This window comes from Chelmon rostratus, chromosome 20 (assembly GCF_017976325.1).
Source record: "Chelmon rostratus isolate fCheRos1 chromosome 20, fCheRos1.pri, whole genome shotgun sequence".
In the NCBI taxonomy this organism is placed as follows: domain Eukaryota; kingdom Metazoa; phylum Chordata; class Actinopteri; order Chaetodontiformes; family Chaetodontidae; genus Chelmon; species Chelmon rostratus.
Window position 1 is genome coordinate 7,258,451 of NC_055677.1, and position 19,155 is coordinate 7,277,605.

Consider the following 19,155-nt stretch of genomic DNA (forward strand, 5'->3'; position numbering starts at 1 on the left):
TTACCAAATCTGTGCCTATGTCACACACGGTACAAGAGCATCCAGATGGATTTTCAACCATCTGAAGGAATAGTTGCGAACAGTTTTATTGCTCGTGTGCACAGAGTTCAATGAGATCAGTTCAATCGTATCAAGCTACAGCCAGCAGCCGGGTAGCTTAGCTTTGGATGAAGACAGGAAAAAGGAAGAAACCGTTACCCTGGCTCTGTCGAAGGGTAGCAAAATCTGTATTTCCTAAAATACTCCTCTGCATAATAAATGAGTAAAGTCTTATTTCTAGTCTGATGTCGGCTCTGTCTCAGCCATCTTATGTCCCTCTCCAGCCCAGTCCCATCAAGAAGGACCGTTCCCCGAGGCCTCAGAGCTTCTGCCACTCCTCCAGCCTCTCCCCCCACGACAAGCTCTCCCTGCCGGGCTTCATCAGCCAACGGGACAAACAGCAGCGTCTGTCCTACAGCGCCTTCACCAACCAGATGTACAGCGCCTCCACCGACCTCACCTCCTCCCCCGTGGCCGACGGCCCGCCGCTGCCACCGAGGAACCAAGGCAAAGGTCAGACCTGCCTGCTCCAAGTGCTTTTGAGTCTGCATCCATTTTCGGACAGCATCCACAGTTTTAATCAACTCTAACTTGTAACCAATGACAGTCAGTAAATTCGGGAGATTATGCTCTGCTAATATCTCTTTTGCAAATGTCAGCCTGTAATGCAAATGATCTAAAGGTTGTCTGTTTGCTGTGCTGTGTCTGATTACTGTAGAGGGAAGACTGTACTTTATCATGTCTGTTAGTGTTTGATTGTATCCAGGACAGGATTAGGTGCAGAGGAATGCTTCGTAATCACTTTTCTGCAGAGTTTCTTCTTTGCACTGTCCATCAGTCTACACGCACACATTAATACACCCTGCAGTGGAATGTAACTTGTCAACAGATCAGAGGCCGGTATGCAGGTGTCATTAGGACTGCTTACACAGTAAACCCTCAGGAAAACATGGCTGCAGGAGAGGGCAGGGCGGCGATGGTTATTCAGGCGCATGAAAGGGAAGCTGGATACAGGCTTCATCATAAGCCTCGACACAATATACACACGGTATACGGTATACTGTGGGCGTGCTGTCTCTGCAGTATTAGAATTAAAAATAACATTCCTCCCTCTGTGGAGGGGTGTAAAACACTAACAGTCACAGCTTTAGTACATGGTGGAAAACATTTCAAAAAGCTTACACTGCAAAACATCCATCCCAACAAGTCATTTTAATCCATTACTGAGCATTTAAATCTTATTTTTCTAAAACAAGAGGCATGAAATTTCACCTGTTTCCAGTGCTAATGAACACGTTTTAGTTGACCGTCTGCTAAGCCCTCGTTTACCGCTGCTACACCTGTCAAGCTCTCAGTCTGCTACACCTGTCAATCTCTCTGTTCAACAACTGTTGATTTTGTCTGCTGAAACGACGACTGTCGCTAGCAGATTTTATCAGCCGTTAGCAAGCTAATTACTCCGTCTACTGGAGTTCAATGCTTTCAGCTGACTCGCTTTAATATGAGAAACCTGTAATACTTGATGAAATGTTAAAAATCTGAGGCTGAAGCTGCCTGTGTCAAGTTAGCATCCTTATCATTTGAGAATCCACATAGAAGACATGGAAATGAAGAAACCGTGTATTGCATTAATATTATACTACAGTATATAATGAATATATAATTTGCAAAAAATATTATGAATAAAACTGTATTTAAAATGCTATTTTGTTGCAAGATGTCAATGCTCAACAAATTTCAAAATGTCTCATGACGACAAACCAATGTGTTTGACAAATGTAGTTTGCTGGGGTTGCTGGAATATATACCTCCCCAAACCAAAGATGGAGTGAAGTAGAACCATCAGTGTTCCATCAGAACCATCAATGCTGATTGAATTTGAAAGTAACGCTAGATCACGACTGTAGGTAGCCGGGCAGGCTAATGTTAGCAGCTTATGTTTGAGTAGGTAAATACACTGTTTAATCAGTTTTGCTGTATATTTTTAGCTTTGGAAAAGTAAAAAAACCACACACCACCCAGCTGCACGCTGCTTCAGTATGAGGAGAAATGTAAAGTTGTGACAGTTGGTATCTAGGAGACGGGTTTAGGGAACAGTCAATTAGCCATTTTCCAGAAACCTTTTAAGGAAAACAGGAACTTAACTTGCCTTTCTACCAGAGGGGCCGGGATCTAAATGTAGTTCCTGGAGCACTTTGGTTCCTGAGACTTGAAAATAGTCTCACTAACAACTATTCGTAAATGATCTCAGGAGTAGCGAATAATCAGGATAGCACTGGAAACAAGTGAATATTTTAAGTTTGATTTGTGCAAAAATAAGATTAAAAGCCCGAGTGAGAGGCTAAACGACATGCATACATATAGAAAAACATGCTAACTCTTCAGAGGCTCCAGATTAGCAGCGCAGCACTCTCTCAGTGGATGCTGAAGAGCTTCCGCGCCATTTCTCCTCCTCTTTTTTTTTCTTTCTTTGCTTGCCACTGATAAGATTTCATCTTGTTATTTTACAATGTGTGGGAGCAGCTCTTTTTTGAGACTGACATACTGTAGATTCTCTCCCACACTCCTCATCTCGCTCTCTTTTCTTTCTCTTTTTTTGTTTCTCTATTCTTTCAGCTCCACACTTGGCATTCCTTGGCTCTCATTCGCACTACGCCACACTGGCTGGCACTCGACCATACATCAGTGAATATCCTGTTTTTACGTTCTCCCCCTTACTCGGCTGTGTGTCCCGTATACAGATATCCCTCAGTTGTTTCCTCCTTTACAGCTCAGATTTACAGGGTGGTGGTGCGTTTGTTTAAGTAAACAATGGGACCATGTGGGCAATCAGAGTCTCCAGTTTAATATTCCTTGCCTACATGAATTTTTATCTGGCTGGAATCATGTCCCACCATCCTTGAGCTGTAACTCTTAACCACAGCTGATTCCTCTCTGGCTGAGCTCTCTATTAGCTGCTTTCGCCCTACTTTTCTCTATATTAGCGTCCAGTGAGTGCTTTGGAGTCCCAGTAGACACAAGTAGGCATGTTCATAAACAAATTCACTGAGTAGACATGTAAAAAATGTGCCCACACCCCAGATCATAATGTCCCGTCCAGACATTTCTGTTATATATTTGTTCAGACGGTATCTTCTTGTACTTGCATTGACTTGTATCTCCTCATTTTGTCCTGCAAAGACGTATTTCTGACAGCAAAAGCACACCTTCTCCACCACATACCTCAGCTCCTCCTCTCCTCTCCATGCTACGTTATCCTCTCCTCTACCTTCTCTGGGTTTTGGGGGTTAACAGAATGACTTTTTTTATTTCGGGCCTCATCACCTCATGTGTTTTATGTATCGCTCCTCCAGCTCCTCCCCCATCTGGCCCTCCCTCTACACTCACACCAGGAGGCAGCTCCACCCTGTCCAAGAAGAGGCCTCCGCCCCCACCTCCTGGACACAAACGCACCCTGTCTGACCCACCCAGCCCGCTCTCTCACAGTCCACACAGTAAAGGGGGCTTAACTGGGGGTGAGACGCAGAGCACACGTCTAAACAGTAGGGCTGGTTTCACCCAGGCATGACTCCAGTCTGAAGCTTGAATATTATGATTGTCCAAAATTGCAGGGTTGTTTTAATAGCCCTGCACTAAAATAGAAAAACGTCTTTAGAGATTTTGACAACATAATCTTAACTCAAGGTCCTCTTACTAGCTTTTTCAAGAAGTGACCAACTGAACTGAGAGATGCAGTTTAAAGGTCCAGAAAAAGCTTGTATGAGGACGCTGAGATGAGGCTAACTTATCGGATGTTCTGAAGGTTAATGATTCATTTTCATGTTCAGCTGTGAAGAGTTGTCATAGGGGTTTGAGGGTTTTTAATTTAGAGCTGTAGATGCATTTTTATGTCTCTGTGTGCAATTTGAAGATGTGTTTGGTTGCAACTAGCAATTATTGTTATCATGGATTAATCTATTACTGTTTTGAGCTAATGTTTAATCATTTGCTGTAAAAAAAAAAGAAAAAAGAAATGAGTCACAATTTTTTAACAGCTATTTAAAGAACAAGATGACAGTTTTTAGATGTCTTTAGGAAATTATTCATTTTACTTTCACATAAAGAAAAGCTGCAAATCCTCACACTGTAAAAGCTGCCACTACAGAACTTTTGCCATTTTTGCCTCAAAACATAAACACAGATTACTTTACTCTGATTGTCAGCTCCTGGTGTGTGTGCAGCTCCGCTCAAATGTAGAAACATACTGCATGCAAGTAAACTTTATGCATCTTTACATCTTTAAAATGTGTTTTCAGCATTAACAATGAAATGAGATTATATCAGACTTCACATGCTACACCACATGCTCTTCATTTACATGTTTCGAAGTACACATCCATGGTGGACCAATGCCTGTACATATTTCACGAAAAAATCAAAGTATTGAACCCTCAGCTTGATGATGCGTCCAAGTCATATGTGCTGGATGGTTGAAATGGGAAACATTTCCATGTTTACGACTTCACGACATCTCAGTCTGTGGTCATGTGAGGATAAATATATCGTGCCTTTAAATGTATAGCACTATATTGATTATATTTTGGTTTAATTTCCTTGAGTGATTGACATTGTCAAATTTGTAGCATGATCACTTTTTACAAGTCGGAAACTGATTATTACGGCAGCTTCAGCGTGTCATGAATGCTCCATCAGAAAGGCTGCATTTTGCAAAACTATTCATCCAACAAAGATCCATAAATGAAGATCAACGTACTTTCAAACTGCACCAAGAGACATTAATGAGTTTGTTTCAGTTAGTTAGAAAAACTTAATCTCAAAAATTATTCTTGTAACCACCACTTGGAGACAAAAGGAGACGCACCTCAGTCATCCTCTGTGTACAATGGGGATATTTTTACTGTTATTCCACTTTTATCATTTGTCCTCTGTGGTGTTTTGTGCATTGTGTCACACATACAGTAACACCCAGCCGCTAATTAAAAGCTGACACTCGATTGCACAACCTCAGTTTCCAAACAACACGGGCTCATGGAAAGCTCAGCCAGATGACGCCTCCCTCATTGTTTTTTTAACCATCACAGCATGTTAATTTACTTCCACATTTATATCAAATTAATCCCTCGGTTAGTGCTCTGTTGTGGTGTCGAATAATCTGTTTGTCGTCGTCAATGTCAATATTTTAGGAAGCGACTCCACCCCTCCTCCTGTCAGCAAGATGTCTCCGGTCTCTAACAAGTTTGAAGGAATTCCTCAGCAGCAAAGGTACCAAAGAATGGAAACTGCACTGAGATTTGAGGCTTAATTGGCTTCGAATGTACTGCACCAGTCATAATGAAATGTATTCCAGCTCTTAGATTCTGTTTTTCATTTAACCTCATGTGGAAATCTTTTCTCAGCACTACTTCAAGCAACACAAAGTCTACACTTGGTCCAAGGGTTCTTCCCAAACTACCTCAGAAAGGTAGAGTCTGTGCCCAGTTTTCATTTGAATGTGAGGCTGAATTGACGTTTTTAAGTAACTGTATGCTGCTCTCTCCAGTGGCATTGCGGAAGATTGACACCATACACCACCCGTCTATGGATAAGCCCAGCCATCCTCCAGAGGTCTTCCAGAAGTCACCGCCGGCGACCGACACCCCGCAGAAGGCTCCTCCTGCAGACAGGCCTCAGCTGGGAGACCTGCCCCCCAAACCGCAGCCGTCTGAACTTCCTCCTAAACCCGGAGAACTTCCCCCGAAGCCGCAGCTCTCTGACCTCCCTCCTAAACCTCAGCTTGGAGACCTCCCGCCCAAACCCCAGCTCAAAGACCTGCCTCCCAAGCCTCATCTCGCAGACATCCCCCCCAAACCTGGAACAGCCGAGTCCGCTCCCAGGCCGCCTCCTGGAGAGACGCCGCAAAGGCCTCAAACGCAACCTCCGCCTCCACCTCAGACTCAACCGCAGCCTCAGCCGCAGCCTCCTCCTCAAGACTCGCCGTCACCGAATCAGCAAGCAAATATAGGGACCCCCTCTCAACAAGCTGCTGAAGACACCAACGGGACCCCAGCAGGGACTGCAGAGACACCAGTACCCCTCCCGAGGAAGATCAACACGGTATGAACACATTTCCTCAAAAGCTGATCCAGAACGGTTTTGAACGGGCTCATCTACTGAACTCTTACTTTACAAAATACACTAGAAACAAAGACTCAAGGGCCCAAGGGGGATATGAATATGACAAAAATAGAATATAAAAATGAACCATCTCTCCATTTTTGATTTTATAGGTATTTCCTGAGTATCATTTCTGAACCTGTTAGTCACAAAGAGAACAGACTCTGTGCTTTTATGTGATTATTTGGGGCCTTTTTGCCAGGTCTATTTTTAAATAAATGTTTCTGAACACATTCTGAGCTAAATGGATGTTTAATAAAACTGAGAATAGTTAACTAAGTTTTGCTGTTTTTTCCAGGGGAAGAGCAAAGCCCGCCGGGTGAAGACGATCTATGACTGCCAGGCTGACAATGACGACGAGCTGACTTTCGTTGAAGGGGAGGTGATCATAGTTACAGGAGAGGAGGACCAGGAGTGGTGGGTGAGTCCAGCTTCACTGCTACAGCTTTGTACCGTTTCATCGCCAGAAATCCACATTCCTGAACCAGCTCAGATGCACAGGAACACTGGCTAACGCTGAATGCTACATTATGCTCTTTTTCCTCACACGCTCTTTTTACCCTTTATGCTTCCAGATCGGGCACATTGAAGGAGATCCGGAAAGAAAAGGGGTGTTCCCCATGTCTTTTGTGCACATCCTGAGTGACTGACAGCCAGAAAGACTTGCACTACACCTCTCCCTGGACTGGGAGGTCCTGTAAATAGCTATCATAACACCCCTTGTCAGACGACAAGTGTCCTAAAGAATTAAAAAAAACAACGAAGAAGAAACCCATGAAGGCTCATCGAGCCATGGATGCCTCATCCATGCTGTACAAAGAATGTGTGTATTCTTCCTTTACCAGTATTATCTTAACCCTATAGCACGGCTGTGATGAAGCCACTCTCAAAACCCTAGCACTTACCTAAAGTCTATGTTTATGCTGTTACTGTGTATATATGTATGTAAATATATATATTTGTGTGTGAGTGTATATACATGTTTTATTGTACAAAACATGTACCATTGCTCTCTCTACCTGTCAGATTAAGCATCAGGGCGGTAGAGTTTGAATTTTATCTGTATTAATTTTACTGGCCCTCAAGTAATTATCAGCTTATATTTCTGGAAAATGGACAAACATGAAATGGAATGTGAAATAGGTCATGTCACTATTTGTGTCTTGCATCCCTGTTTGCCACCATAATTGACTGAAGAGGCAGGAGTCTCCCACTGATCTTCCCGAGATGAAAAGAATTTCATTAAATGTACTCCTTGTTCTTGCTTGCTTTGTGTGTACACGTATTATGGTTGTTTTACAGTATAGAAACCTGCTGCTACTGTGTGGTGGAATATCAAAGCCTGTGGTTCACTGTAGGTCACTAATTTACTCCTTGTTACACTGTTCACTGTATGTATGCTCTGTGTGTGAACTCAACGCCATCTCCACAGTCCTTTGACCATTTCTGTGCATGGTGTAACAATGACTGGAATTGAGTGGAGTGCTGCATTCAAAGACGCTCACCTCAGGGTTTGAAGAGCCACTATTAATCAAGCAGGACTACACTAAAGGGTATCCTGTTGTTAAAGCCACTATTAATGACAAGTACAGGAAACTCAAGAGGACATCTTAGCAATAACTTGATTTTCTGACAGGCTAGAAGTTTCACATTAACCTGTGTTCACAATTCAGTGTCTTGTAAAACCTCATGAGCTTGAAATTTTTAAGTTGGAGTCATGTAATATCATTCCATGTTACTGGATTCAGTGCATTTTTCCAGGTTTGCCTGTGAGCCAGAGATGTCTTTTAGAAGTGGACTTTGTAAAAGGCTGGAGAGCCAATGTATTTTCACCCAGTCCTCACTGACTTGCAGTTCTTCCCATGTTAAGGAACAAACCCATCAACCCATTGTATCATTAAAAGTGCTGTACTTCAGCTCGGTGAGTCCGCTTTTTTTTTTTAAGCTTCATAGCATTTATGACGTGCGGTTTCCAGATCTGTTTCTGCCTCCATATGGAATTTTAAAAAGTGGTATGAGAGGGAAACTGCTTTTCTAAGCAGCTTATTGAAAGCACTGTTAGACTCCAGAAAATGGACGCTTGAGGAAATGTGCTTATTTGCATTCTGGAGGAGAAATATGAGATCAATGCAACCAGCAGCCATTAGCTTAGCACAAACACTGGAAACAGGTCAGACAGCTAGCCTAGCTGTTGAAATGTACCAAAACACAAAAGGTAACTGACCTTGTTATTTAACTCGTACAGTAACAGAACTGTACAAGTTATAAGAAACCAGATCCAAGAAATTAATCCCTTTGACAGAACCAGGTTCATCATTTCCTGCCTTTTAGCTAAGCTAACCAGTTAGCCGTTACTTGCCATAGATTTCTGCATGTTTGATCTCCCAGAATGTCCCATTTAAAAATAAATGGAATGCTTAGTCTAGTTTTAAAATCTTATTCTGTGACATATTTAAATATTTCCAAACTGTCTACATTAATGGCAACATTTAAGACAAATCTTCTCCAAATAATTATTTTATTTGTCATTTCACATTTTAACCAAAGTTAACCACCCAGTTCCACAGCTTCTTTGGATTTAACATTAACACAGGAGCGACCATTTATAAGACAACATAAATACTTTGTCACAAATTACATCTTACAAAATAAAACTTCAAAAAAAGTCATACCAGAATACTGGTAAACAAAAACTTATTTACACACTTGGGCTTTAAGTTTGGACCCTTGTTCCTTCTCCACAGACTTGATGACCCCTACAGCAACCGTCTGCTTCAGGTCTCGTGCTGCAAAGCGTCCTGCAAGTGCAGCAAAGTTAACTGTAAAACAGTGCAGAAGTCAACATGGGCAACATTTCTAATGTGAGTGGATTGATGACGTACCTAAGGGAGGATATGTGAAGAAGCTCTCCACACACATGGGCTTGATGGGAACCAGCTTGACTGTGGCCGCATCTCCAGACACCAGCATCTGCGGCTGGTCCTCCAGTTTCTTGCCCGTGCGGCGGTCGACCTTCTCCTTCAGCTCAGCAAAGCGACAGGTCACATGGGTGGTGTGGCAGTCCAGGACGGGAGAGTAGCCCGCTTTCACCTTCCCTGGGTGGTTCAGGATGATCACCTAAAGACGGGGAAAACCACATCAGAGAAGGGGGCAGCAACAAATTTCAAATCAGTTCTAACTCAAACCAACCTGAGCCTCAAAGCTGCTGACATCTGATGGAGGATCCTGCTGGGCGTTGCCAGCCACATCCCCTCGCCGCAGGTTCTTGACAGCCACGTTTTTAATGTTGAAGCCAACATTGTGTCCTGGCAGAGCCGTTTCCAGCCCCTGGTGGTGCATCTCAATGGACTTCACCTCAGCAGTGAGCTTGGCAGGGGAGAACATCAGAGTCATGCCAGGTTTCAGGATGCCTGTTTCTATCTTACCCACTGGGACGGTCCCAACTCCTGAAAGGATGAACCAAAAAGAATAAAAAGTTTGTTATCAGCCAACAAGCACTGCGCTCCCCTTACTCTAATCCTGCTGCACACCTGTACCTCATTTACTTGATGGTAGTCAATTATTCACAGGCTTGCAAACAACTTTTAAATTAGCAAGTTAATCAACTTCAAGCACCACTTCTAACCTCCAATTTTGTAGACATCCTGTAGAGGTAATCGTAGGGGCTTGTTGATGCTGCGCACTGGTGGGTGAATGGAGTCCAGGACTTCTAGGAGTGTTCTCCCGGTTGCATTCCCTTCTCTTCGTCTGGCTTTCCAGCCTTGGAACCAGGGCATCTACAGAAGAGACATCAGTTTTGTTTTAAGGTGTTGCACGTCCTTAGTGGATGCTTTGAAAACTAAATCATTACCTTCTGAGTTGCTGTGATCATGTTCTCTCCAGTCCAGCCAGATATTGGAACAAAGGGGACAGTCCTTGGGTCAAAACCAATCTTCTTCAGGAAGCCGCTCACGCCTTGCACCACTTCATCAAAGCGTTTCTGGCTGTAAGGCGGATCGGTCAGGTCCATCTTGTTCACACAGACTATGATCTGCTTGACACCTAGAGTGTAGGCCAGCAAGGCGTGCTCTCTGGTCTGCCCACTTCTGGACACACCGGCCTCATACTCCCCTTTAGCTGCAGAGACCACCAGGAGGGCAACATCAGCCTGAAATGACACAGGTGATAAACAAAAAGCAACTACAGCATACAGAAAGTGATCCGTTCCTGCACGGCTTACCTGTGAGGTCCCTGTTATCATGTTTTTAATGAAGTCACGGTGGCCAGGAGCATCTATTATAGTCATGGTGTATTTTTGAGTGTTGAATTTCAGCAGCGAGATATCGATGGTGATCCCTCGCTCCCGCTCAGCCATCAACTTGTCCAACACCCAGGCAAATTTGAAGGAACTCTTCCCCATCTGTGACAGCAAACAAAACAAATCAGACAGGTTTTGACATTATTGAAATTGTGTTTCAGGGCAGGTCGTTCTTACTCACCTGTGCCGCAGCTTTCTCAAACTTCTCCAGCCTTCTCTGATCGATGCCACCACATTTGTACACCAGGTGGCCGGTGGTGGTCGACTTTCCACTGTCAACATGCCCTATAATCACCAAGTTAACATGGGGCTTCTCCTTTCCCATGGTTGAGGGTGGGGTTTGCTAATCACACAATGCTAACTGCAGGCTCCTGAGATGAAATAACCACATTCACTCTTACAAATTGTTTTATCAAATGGATCTGACCTGCCACCATGGACTGACTTTATAAGCTCCACTTGGCCACAGGACACATAATTGAGGACAGGTGCGCTGCTTAATTAAGCTTAATTGGTGGCAGATGCCTGTTTGGTAAACGCTGAACTCTGCTGAACACCAAGAAAATGAAATGCTGACATCCAAAAGAATCCCTCACATGTTACTCTTTGTGAACAGCAGTGAGGAGGATTTAAAAAATTACATAAATGTCTCAGCTTGATCTTTCACTAGTGTGCTGCAACAGGCAGTTACAGTTTGTCCTTTAAAGCCTACGGATTGCCTTGTGATCACAACCAGGTGTGTCATTTGGACATGTTAGTCTCTGCCAAATGAACTGATTAGCCACAAAGCATAAAAGGAAAACACCTGACAGGCAATAAGCACATTTTTAATATCAGAGACTGCTGACTGAGGAAGTTGAAATGTGTTCCTGAGCTAAACAGAAGTCCTAACATTGCTGACAGACAAAAAAAAAAAAAAACCTTCATAGCTATTAATTTAGAAAGTCAGCTTGCTTGTGAAGTTAATGAAAAGATCCATGTGAAAGTGGGTTATATATTCATTCCTGTGCCCATGCACTGCAGTTCATCTCACAAAATGGTAAGATAATATGTCCTGAAAATCCTATCATTAGGTAGTGAGATGTTGACGTGCATGCACATAGTGCAGCATAGGTGGCATTTATTGAGGCACATACATCAATTGATCTCAAGCCTTTTCAGATGCCAAAATTCTAGTTATAAAAATACTACTTTATTACTAGCATTGCAAGCAAGTTTCTACATGAGAAAATGTCTCATTTAACCTTCTTACAACATCAGAAATAACAAACTATAAAAATCTTATCTAAGTGAATAAGAGGCAGCTGCAAGTGTGCCAAAATGTGCACTTATGTCTTGATGTCATCTAATCTTTTTTTGTATTCTATTGTTTTTAAAACTTGCTACCATCATGCTTTTCATATTATAAAATATAACCAAGGGTGAACAATCTGGATGCAGTGACCCTCTGCACACACAAACACACTCTGTTAACTGCATCATGTGTATGTTTGAAGAGCTTTTGCAGGCTCACTCAAAGTAAAGAGCTGATTGCTAGGCAACTAACACATCCTCCTAATTGGCATTCAATTTAACATAATCCACTTTTGTAGGAGAGGTTGTAATTTGAAGCCACTTCTTAATCAAAGCCTCTTTACATTTAATGTTTAGCCCTTTTATCTTATTTTCCTCTACATTTATTCCATCAATACCCTGACATATATAATCTAAATAGCAATTCAATTCAAGTAAAACCGCCATGTTAATTTAATTTTTTCTCCTCTGGGTTCAAAGTGGCGGGTCAGATAGCTCATTAGCGCCGCCTACAGCTTGATCAAGGTGTAAATCATATTTTTGCTCAAGGACACTTCGGCAGCGTGAATCACCGTTGGACAACTGCTTCAACGTCCGCCTACCTAAGCGACTTCTAACGGCTGTAAATCCTAATTAAAGCCGCGGTGAGGCACATTAATAGGCTGGGTCAGCGGTAATCCGGTGGCAGTCGCCGTTGAAACACAGCAGCGGGTCTCGGCTGACCGGGCGGGTCTATCTCCGCTCAGAGGAGGAAGGTGTGTAACTTCCCCCCTCCGCGCTCACAGGAGGGTCAAACCGAACTCCCCTCTCGTCTGACGGCCACAATGACGCTCGATAACTAACCCGGAAACAGCAGCGGCAAGTCGCTTTTCTTCTCCTTTCAGCTCGTACCGCTGTCTTCTAGCGTGGTATCCAGACGTCGACTCCCGTGTTTCTCTACGAGCATCAAGGTAAAAGAGAGAAAATTACCACTTTATCCCACCTTCCACTGCCTTCCAAACGAGCCGCCTTTACTGTCCACCGGTTGCCATTCAGCCTGCATTGTTTTGACTGTTAAATTTTGTACTTCGGAGGCAAAAAACCGATGAATCATCAACGTGTCCGGCGAAATCAAACCGGCGTATCGTCAAGTTAGTGTAAAATTCAATCAATGGAAGAATATGTGGTTGTTTTGTTCAGGTTACATACTCGAAGCACCGTTAACTTCCCCTTTTCAGAACAACGGTAGCTTTCTCAAGGTAGACGTTAGGCTAAACTGCTAGCAAGATTCTTCCTTTATTTGGGCACAGGCATTGAATGTTACATGCTTGACCCATATATCACTGATGCCAGGTTATCAACTGTGTTTGGCCTCGTCTACACCAGAGATCCAGGTAATCTGTACAGTTTTGAACTAACCGCAGAGCTCGGATTAAGACTGCTCGTTTACAGGCAGTGAATGGTGCATCATTAAAGCTGCATTAAGGGAAAATGCACACACTGACAGCTGGGATGTGGTTTGAGCTAGTTTGTCTTTTTCAGTCAGATCAGTGCATGATTAAAGGTTTTTCTCACAGGATTCCAAACTGTGGTCCTGGCGGTGATGGAAGAGGTATTCAGGTCATTTACTTAAATAAAAGTAGTAATATCATAATGTAAGAATAATCCTCAAGTCCTGCATTCAAAATCTTGCATCAGTAAAAGTGCGATTCAAAACAGAGCTGCAACAATTAATGGATTACTAAGTATTTTGATTATTAATGAATCAATTTGAGTAGTTTTTCTAGAAAAAAAAGGTCAAAATTCTCTAATTCAGCTTCTTTCATGTGAATGTTTCCTGGTTTCTTCACTTCTTCATAGCGATAAACTGAATATCTTTTGTTTGTAGACAAAACAGGACGTTCGAGGATGTCATCTTGGGTGTTGGGAAACACTGGTCGACATTTTACAGGCCACACAACTAATTGATTAATCCTAGAAAATGATCCACCGAATAATCCCCAATTAAAATGATCGTTAGTTGCAGCCATGACAAAAAAAATGCACTGCTATTGTATTATGGGATTATTATTATTATTCATGCAAGCAGCAGTTATTCTTATTGATCCAAGCAGCAATTTAATGGAGCTATTTTAACTGTTTAATATACTATTGGATAGTTTATTGTGTAGTAATGCATCAGATTTTATATGCTCATTATAGGCCACCACAGGGTCGGGGTCATGCGAAAATTTAAAAAAGAAAATGCGAGTGGTTGTTCAAAGTTTTCATTTTGCATCAGTCGTCTGCACAGCTCACACGCATGGGCATATATGTAATTTCCCTTCAGCCCAGTCTCTGCATAGGTCGTGAAAGTGGAAGTGAAACCTCCAGAGAGCCGGATCTGATTGCAAGTGCAACTATGTTGTGGTTGTGATGCAACGTCTGTTAAATTATTCTCAAAAGTGTCAGAGCCTCTGCTTGTGCAAATTGGGCCAGTTTTGCTAGACTGAGGCTTGTTAGGCATGTCACGAATAATGACAAGACTCTTAAATGATGGCTTGCAGGAAGAATGTTCAGGTGTAATTCAAAAGATAACCAAAGTAAGAGATTAGAGTCATCAATGAGTTCAGAGATGCACACTGATGCCTTTATCTCCTCTCTTAATGGCATGCAGCACTTTTTTTCTGTGTCGGTAAACCTGGATTTACAGGAAGCCAGTGCCAAAAGGTTTGTCCTTAATAGCAAACCGAGTTTTACTGTGTAAAATAACACGACTCCATGTTCTATGCCCTCTTTTGCAATTTGTCTTCCTCATGTCTGCCTCTGTTCATGTTCAAAAAAGAGGAAGTGTGACCTTTCTCTCTGCGTAAAGGCATTTTCTTTATTAGATGGACACAACTTTCTATTCTCATGGTTTGAGTCAGACTAGTAAATACAGGCCGGTAAGACATGACAAATACCTTACTTGTGCCGCGTTGTAAGACTGTGAGACATGGTCCAACTTGTTGTGCCATGTCTACTCTTTCTGCAGTGGTGTGGACAGATGGGATAATCGATGGAGACTCAGACTATTAGTCCAAAACTAATAGTCTGAGTCTTCCTTATTTTGATTGCATGCTTCATGTGGAAGTTGCAGCAGCAGTTACAAAGATTGCAAATTTGAGGGAAATGCGACTTGCAACAAGAAAGTGAAATCTGGTGTTAAGCATTTTGTGGCTTCGGGAAGTAACCAGTGGGAGCTTTCTCTCACAACGCTGGCTTGTGAAACGAGCATGAAATGAGAATATGGCTCATTTGGCACAATGTATTCCCTCATAGAGCCCAGTCGAATGCAGGTAGAGGCATGCAGGTGCATTTAGGCATGACCTTCCTTAGAAATAAAATATTTATTGGATACTACAGCAACATTGTCATACAAATATTGGTTAGGAAAGGATTTTTTTTCCAGCTTTTCATGTTGCTGTTTAGTTATAATGTGGCTATAACCTTGCCTTTAAGTCATACAGCTTTAGTTTTTTTTTTCTATGTGAGGATGCTGTTGACCTTAGGTAGGCCTTTACATCAGTGTTTGCAATATTGGTGCTTAAATTACAATGGGTACAGAGATGTATTGGATCTAATCAAAATAGGCTCTCATTATACTAATGTACTGCGGACAGATTCAGCCAAATTTTCAATTAAACACTCTCATTTTGACCCAGTAGGACCTGTTGAGGAAGGCCATGTTAGAGGACTTTCCATATACCATCTCCAGCAAATGTATTTTCCTAGTTGGGACAACTGCAGACACTGTGGCAGTGGTGATAACACAAGGCTAGACTGAGCGCAATGGTAGTTAATTTTAATTATTAATCACCGTTCCAGGAGTCCTTACAAGGACCTCTCGGGCAGAGCTGCTTTCACGTCACAGACTTGTGAGTCGACCTACGTTCATTGTGTCAGAAGATTTTGTTTGTTTTCTCTCCAAAATGTACATAAATTAATGAGGCAAAACAGCAGCGAGTCTCGTTAGGACAGTTTCTCGTTGACTTCACTGGAATGTCACAAAGTCGCCAAAGGGTCCAGACCCCTCTTTGCAGCCCACTCCCCTTGAACACACCCAGTGTCACTGAGCTGCTGGCTTCAGGTTGGGTTACAGCAATTATTCTTGGTATGATGTTGACTCAGGAAGTGGATCCGCTCATACTAAATGTCTCGTCTAGTTGAGCCATTGTTGGAAATGTTCAGTTCATGTACAGTTGTGTGGTTTTTACTGTATTGTTGTGACACACAGTCAACATGTGTTTATTTACCAGACAGCAGTTGTCACCAAGACTTTAACACTTTTCTCAATATCACAATATCAGCTGCATGACACCTTTGCCTTAAAATGGAAATGTTTTCACTAGAATGAGAATGTATGATTGACCCATTTAAACTCCTCAAGCTTTCGTTGTTGTCACTTTTTAATTTAGTGCTCATGTAGGTTGTTTTTGTGGGTTTTGTGATCTGTGGTGGGTGGACACAATAACACGAGCACTTGTGAAATGTAATGCAATCCACAGCAGCTTCAGAAAATAACAACCAGCTCCTCTCTGACACAGTCCCCACAAGACTATGTTTAAAGATTTACACATCTTTTGTAGAGCTGTTTGCATTATATTGTCAGTGTTTACGTTATTGTGTCCACCCTGCTGTATGGCTCCTACTACAGGCGGCATGCTAGCTCAGGTGCTGCCGTCTTAGCTTCATGCAGGATGGAGCTGTATTGATCGCTTTCTATGACATAATGCTGTTTGCTCAGTTATTTGGATTAACTTCCTCTAAGCGATTTGGCCGGTTCAGCATTCTGCTCCAACACCATTATCATGACGAGGCTTCATCCGGGAGAGTTTGTGACTTCAGCATCATTTAACGTCTGTGAGACTTTCTCTTGCTGTTTAAAAACTGTGGTTTTACACACGCTTGACTTACAATTACAGTACTTTGTTAAGCGGAAATTGTGCCATTTGAGAGCCACTACTGAGTACACATAATTCTCCTTCTTCCATCACTCCTGCGTGTCTGCTCTTGTTCATAAGCAGATCACAGTTGAAATGATGACACACTTGAGGCACTTAGTAGGAAAGGCTGACTGTGCCCCCCCTCTGTTCTGGCCTGCATGTTTGTGCAAACAGCTGAATTATTAGAGAGCAGATCTCACGATGTCTTGATTTAATTAGCTAGTCTACAGTGTGGGGCATTTTTTCCAGAAGCTGGAATCCGGGAATTTAGTTTTTTTTTTTTTGTTTTTTTTCAAAGTTAGTCAAGCCGATTTCAATGGCTGACAAGTAATTGGTTGTACCTGGTTTTAGTGACATCATGTGTTTGACTCTGTATACAAAAAAACATCAAGTTGCATGGTTGCTGCTTTTGGGTCCACGTAGTTTGTTGATTAACGCACACTAACTGTTTTGCTTTTAAGCGAGCAGAGAAAGATGGTGTGGAGCCGTGGAGGTCCTAGCTGTGGTGGCTTGTGTTTGTAGCCTTTGGCGGCAGCTTGTAATGTACTTTTGATGTGTGCCTCTGATGTGTATGAGTCAGTATGTGTGCCGGTTTCTGATCTGCAGCGCTGGCTGAGCTGGTCGACGCGAGCATTCCTCTCAACTTTCTCACATCCATCCTGTGATGTTGGCTTATCTGAAGCCCTGAGCACGCACATAATGAGAAGAGAGAGCGAACTCTTTCTCTTTTTTTCTCTCTCCTGCAGGCAGGCCATCCAAAGGCCTCCAATGGGATGCTTTCATTTGTTGCTCCCTGTATGCAGTAACAGCAGCAGCATCTTCAAAGTAAATGTGTGTGTGGGGGGGCAAAGTGGATTTTGCATATAGTCTCTCAACATACGACTATAAATAACATGGCCCACTCAAAAGGAAAAAAGTGGTCACTTTGTGGGCACCTACCCCCACACCTTTCACACACGCACAGAAAACCCCTCCAGGCTCAGATTCGAGAAAATCTGCAGAGGAGACAGTAGAGATAAGGATCGGTGAGATTTTCTCCTTTGACTGACACTTGAAGCAGTTAAACAATTATTCGATTGTCCTGTTGTATGTAAAAACAAAAACAAACCAATCTGATCATATCATATGATGAAAAGGGAAAAAAAAGATCTTTCAACCCTGGTGGTGGGGATGATTTTATTGCAGCATGTTAAACCAGGCAGGCATGAGATCCTCATGTGGCCGCCTACATGTCAGTGGACACACAGAGCAGGGGAGTTGCCACAGATGGCAGATCAGCATGCTAGAAATTCGTTTTTTGCATGAAACTGTTGCCGTCCTGCCCCCGCACCAATCCTCCATCCTCACACTTGTGTTAAAACTGTTAAATAAACCTGTCCTACTTTTTACCCCAACTGCAAGTGCATTATAGGCCTATGTAATCTAGTTCAGTACATTGTGATATTTAACATGGTGATTAGTGCTCTTTTGGTGAAAGCTGTAGGAACCTGGAGATGATATATTATGCCTGTTTATGTTGTATACATATGCAGTACATTGGGTCATTATTTGGGCTTTTTATTTTTCAGTATTTATTCTAAATTTTGAAATCAAAACTGAATCATTAACAATGTTTCCAATGCAAACATTCTGTTGCTAAAATATCTTTATTACACCCAGTAACTCATGCACATAAGCAGCAGCTCATTTGCATTTTGTCCACCAAAAATAAAATATCCTTTACTTTGGTTAATTGCACCCTGTGCTATTGATGTGCTTTTTAATTTGGTCGTTCCAGCCTTTTCTAACCAGAAAAATGGTCGTCTGTGCAAGTAGTTTATGTATTAGGACCCATATTTAGGTTTATTGTTAGGCCTCTAGTGGCTGTAGTAATTATGATGGGAGCAAAGTAGGAAGTCCGGTGACAGTATACAGAGCAAGAAGGTCTACGTAGGGAGAAGATGGGGTGGATGGATGGATGCATCAAACAAACACATGACTTTCAACCAGGAGACAGCTGATTGTGTGAAACTGAAAGTCAGCATTGACATATTTTAATTAACATATCGTACTTAAGTTACATCAGGTTCAACCCAAACAAAGATCTTTTCCTAGACCTAACCAAGTCGTTTTGTTGTCTAAAACTAAGCAAACCGTGACGACTTCACAACGTTAACCAGATGACTACAGCCTGTCGCTGCTTCTCTCCAACATGTCATTTATTTTTTTTTGGGAGTCACTGGCAATCGACCTACTCTGTCGTTTACATAGCATGCTAACATGTTACAGTAAGAAGGTGAACATGGTAGACATAACATCTCCCTCAACTGTTTAACAGGCGCTTCTTGCAGGATGTAATGATAAAGATATCAGTAACACAATGACAAACCTGTATGCCAGGGTCTGGTTGCATGATTGATTTTAATTGCCTGGCAGGGTGGAAACCATTTT

The 19,155-nt window shown here is 42.4% G+C and overlaps 3 protein-coding genes across 3 annotated transcripts in view; 2 read left to right on the top strand and 1 right to left on the bottom strand.

Annotated features, from left to right (window-relative positions):
- asap1b (ArfGAP with SH3 domain, ankyrin repeat and PH domain 1b) overlaps positions 1–8,102 on the top strand; it is a 60,815-nt gene extending 52,713 nt beyond the window's left edge. The window contains exons 22-28 of the mRNA XM_041961192.1: positions 324–552; positions 3,393–3,554; positions 5,223–5,301; positions 5,436–5,500; positions 5,579–6,132; positions 6,491–6,613; positions 6,768–8,102. Of these exons, the coding sequence (XP_041817126.1) occupies positions 324–552; positions 3,393–3,554; positions 5,223–5,301; positions 5,436–5,500; positions 5,579–6,132; positions 6,491–6,613; positions 6,768–6,842 (1,287 nt within the window). The 3' untranslated portion in view covers positions 6,843–8,102. The remainder of the gene's footprint in view (positions 1–323; positions 553–3,392; positions 3,555–5,222; positions 5,302–5,435; positions 5,501–5,578; positions 6,133–6,490; positions 6,614–6,767) is intronic.
- Positions 8,103–8,886: 784 nt separating this feature from the next.
- Positions 8,887–10,814, bottom strand: si:dkey-37o8.1 (uncharacterized protein LOC407641 homolog). The gene is made up of 7 exons (XM_041961193.1): positions 10,671–10,814; positions 10,412–10,591; positions 10,043–10,339; positions 9,818–9,968; positions 9,382–9,638; positions 9,075–9,309; positions 8,887–8,990 (listed from the first exon to the last, which is right to left on the bottom strand). The coding sequence occupies exons 1-7, from the start codon at positions 10,812–10,814 to the stop codon at positions 8,887–8,889; spliced, it is 1,368 nt and encodes a 455-aa protein (XP_041817127.1).
- A 1,643-nt stretch (positions 10,815–12,457) lies between these two features.
- fam49bb (family with sequence similarity 49 member Bb) overlaps positions 12,458–19,155 on the top strand; it is a 35,811-nt gene continuing 29,113 nt past the window's right edge. The window contains exon 1 of the mRNA XM_041961588.1: positions 12,458–12,732. The gene's annotated coding sequence lies outside the window, so the exon portion shown is untranslated. The remainder of the gene's footprint in view (positions 12,733–19,155) is intronic.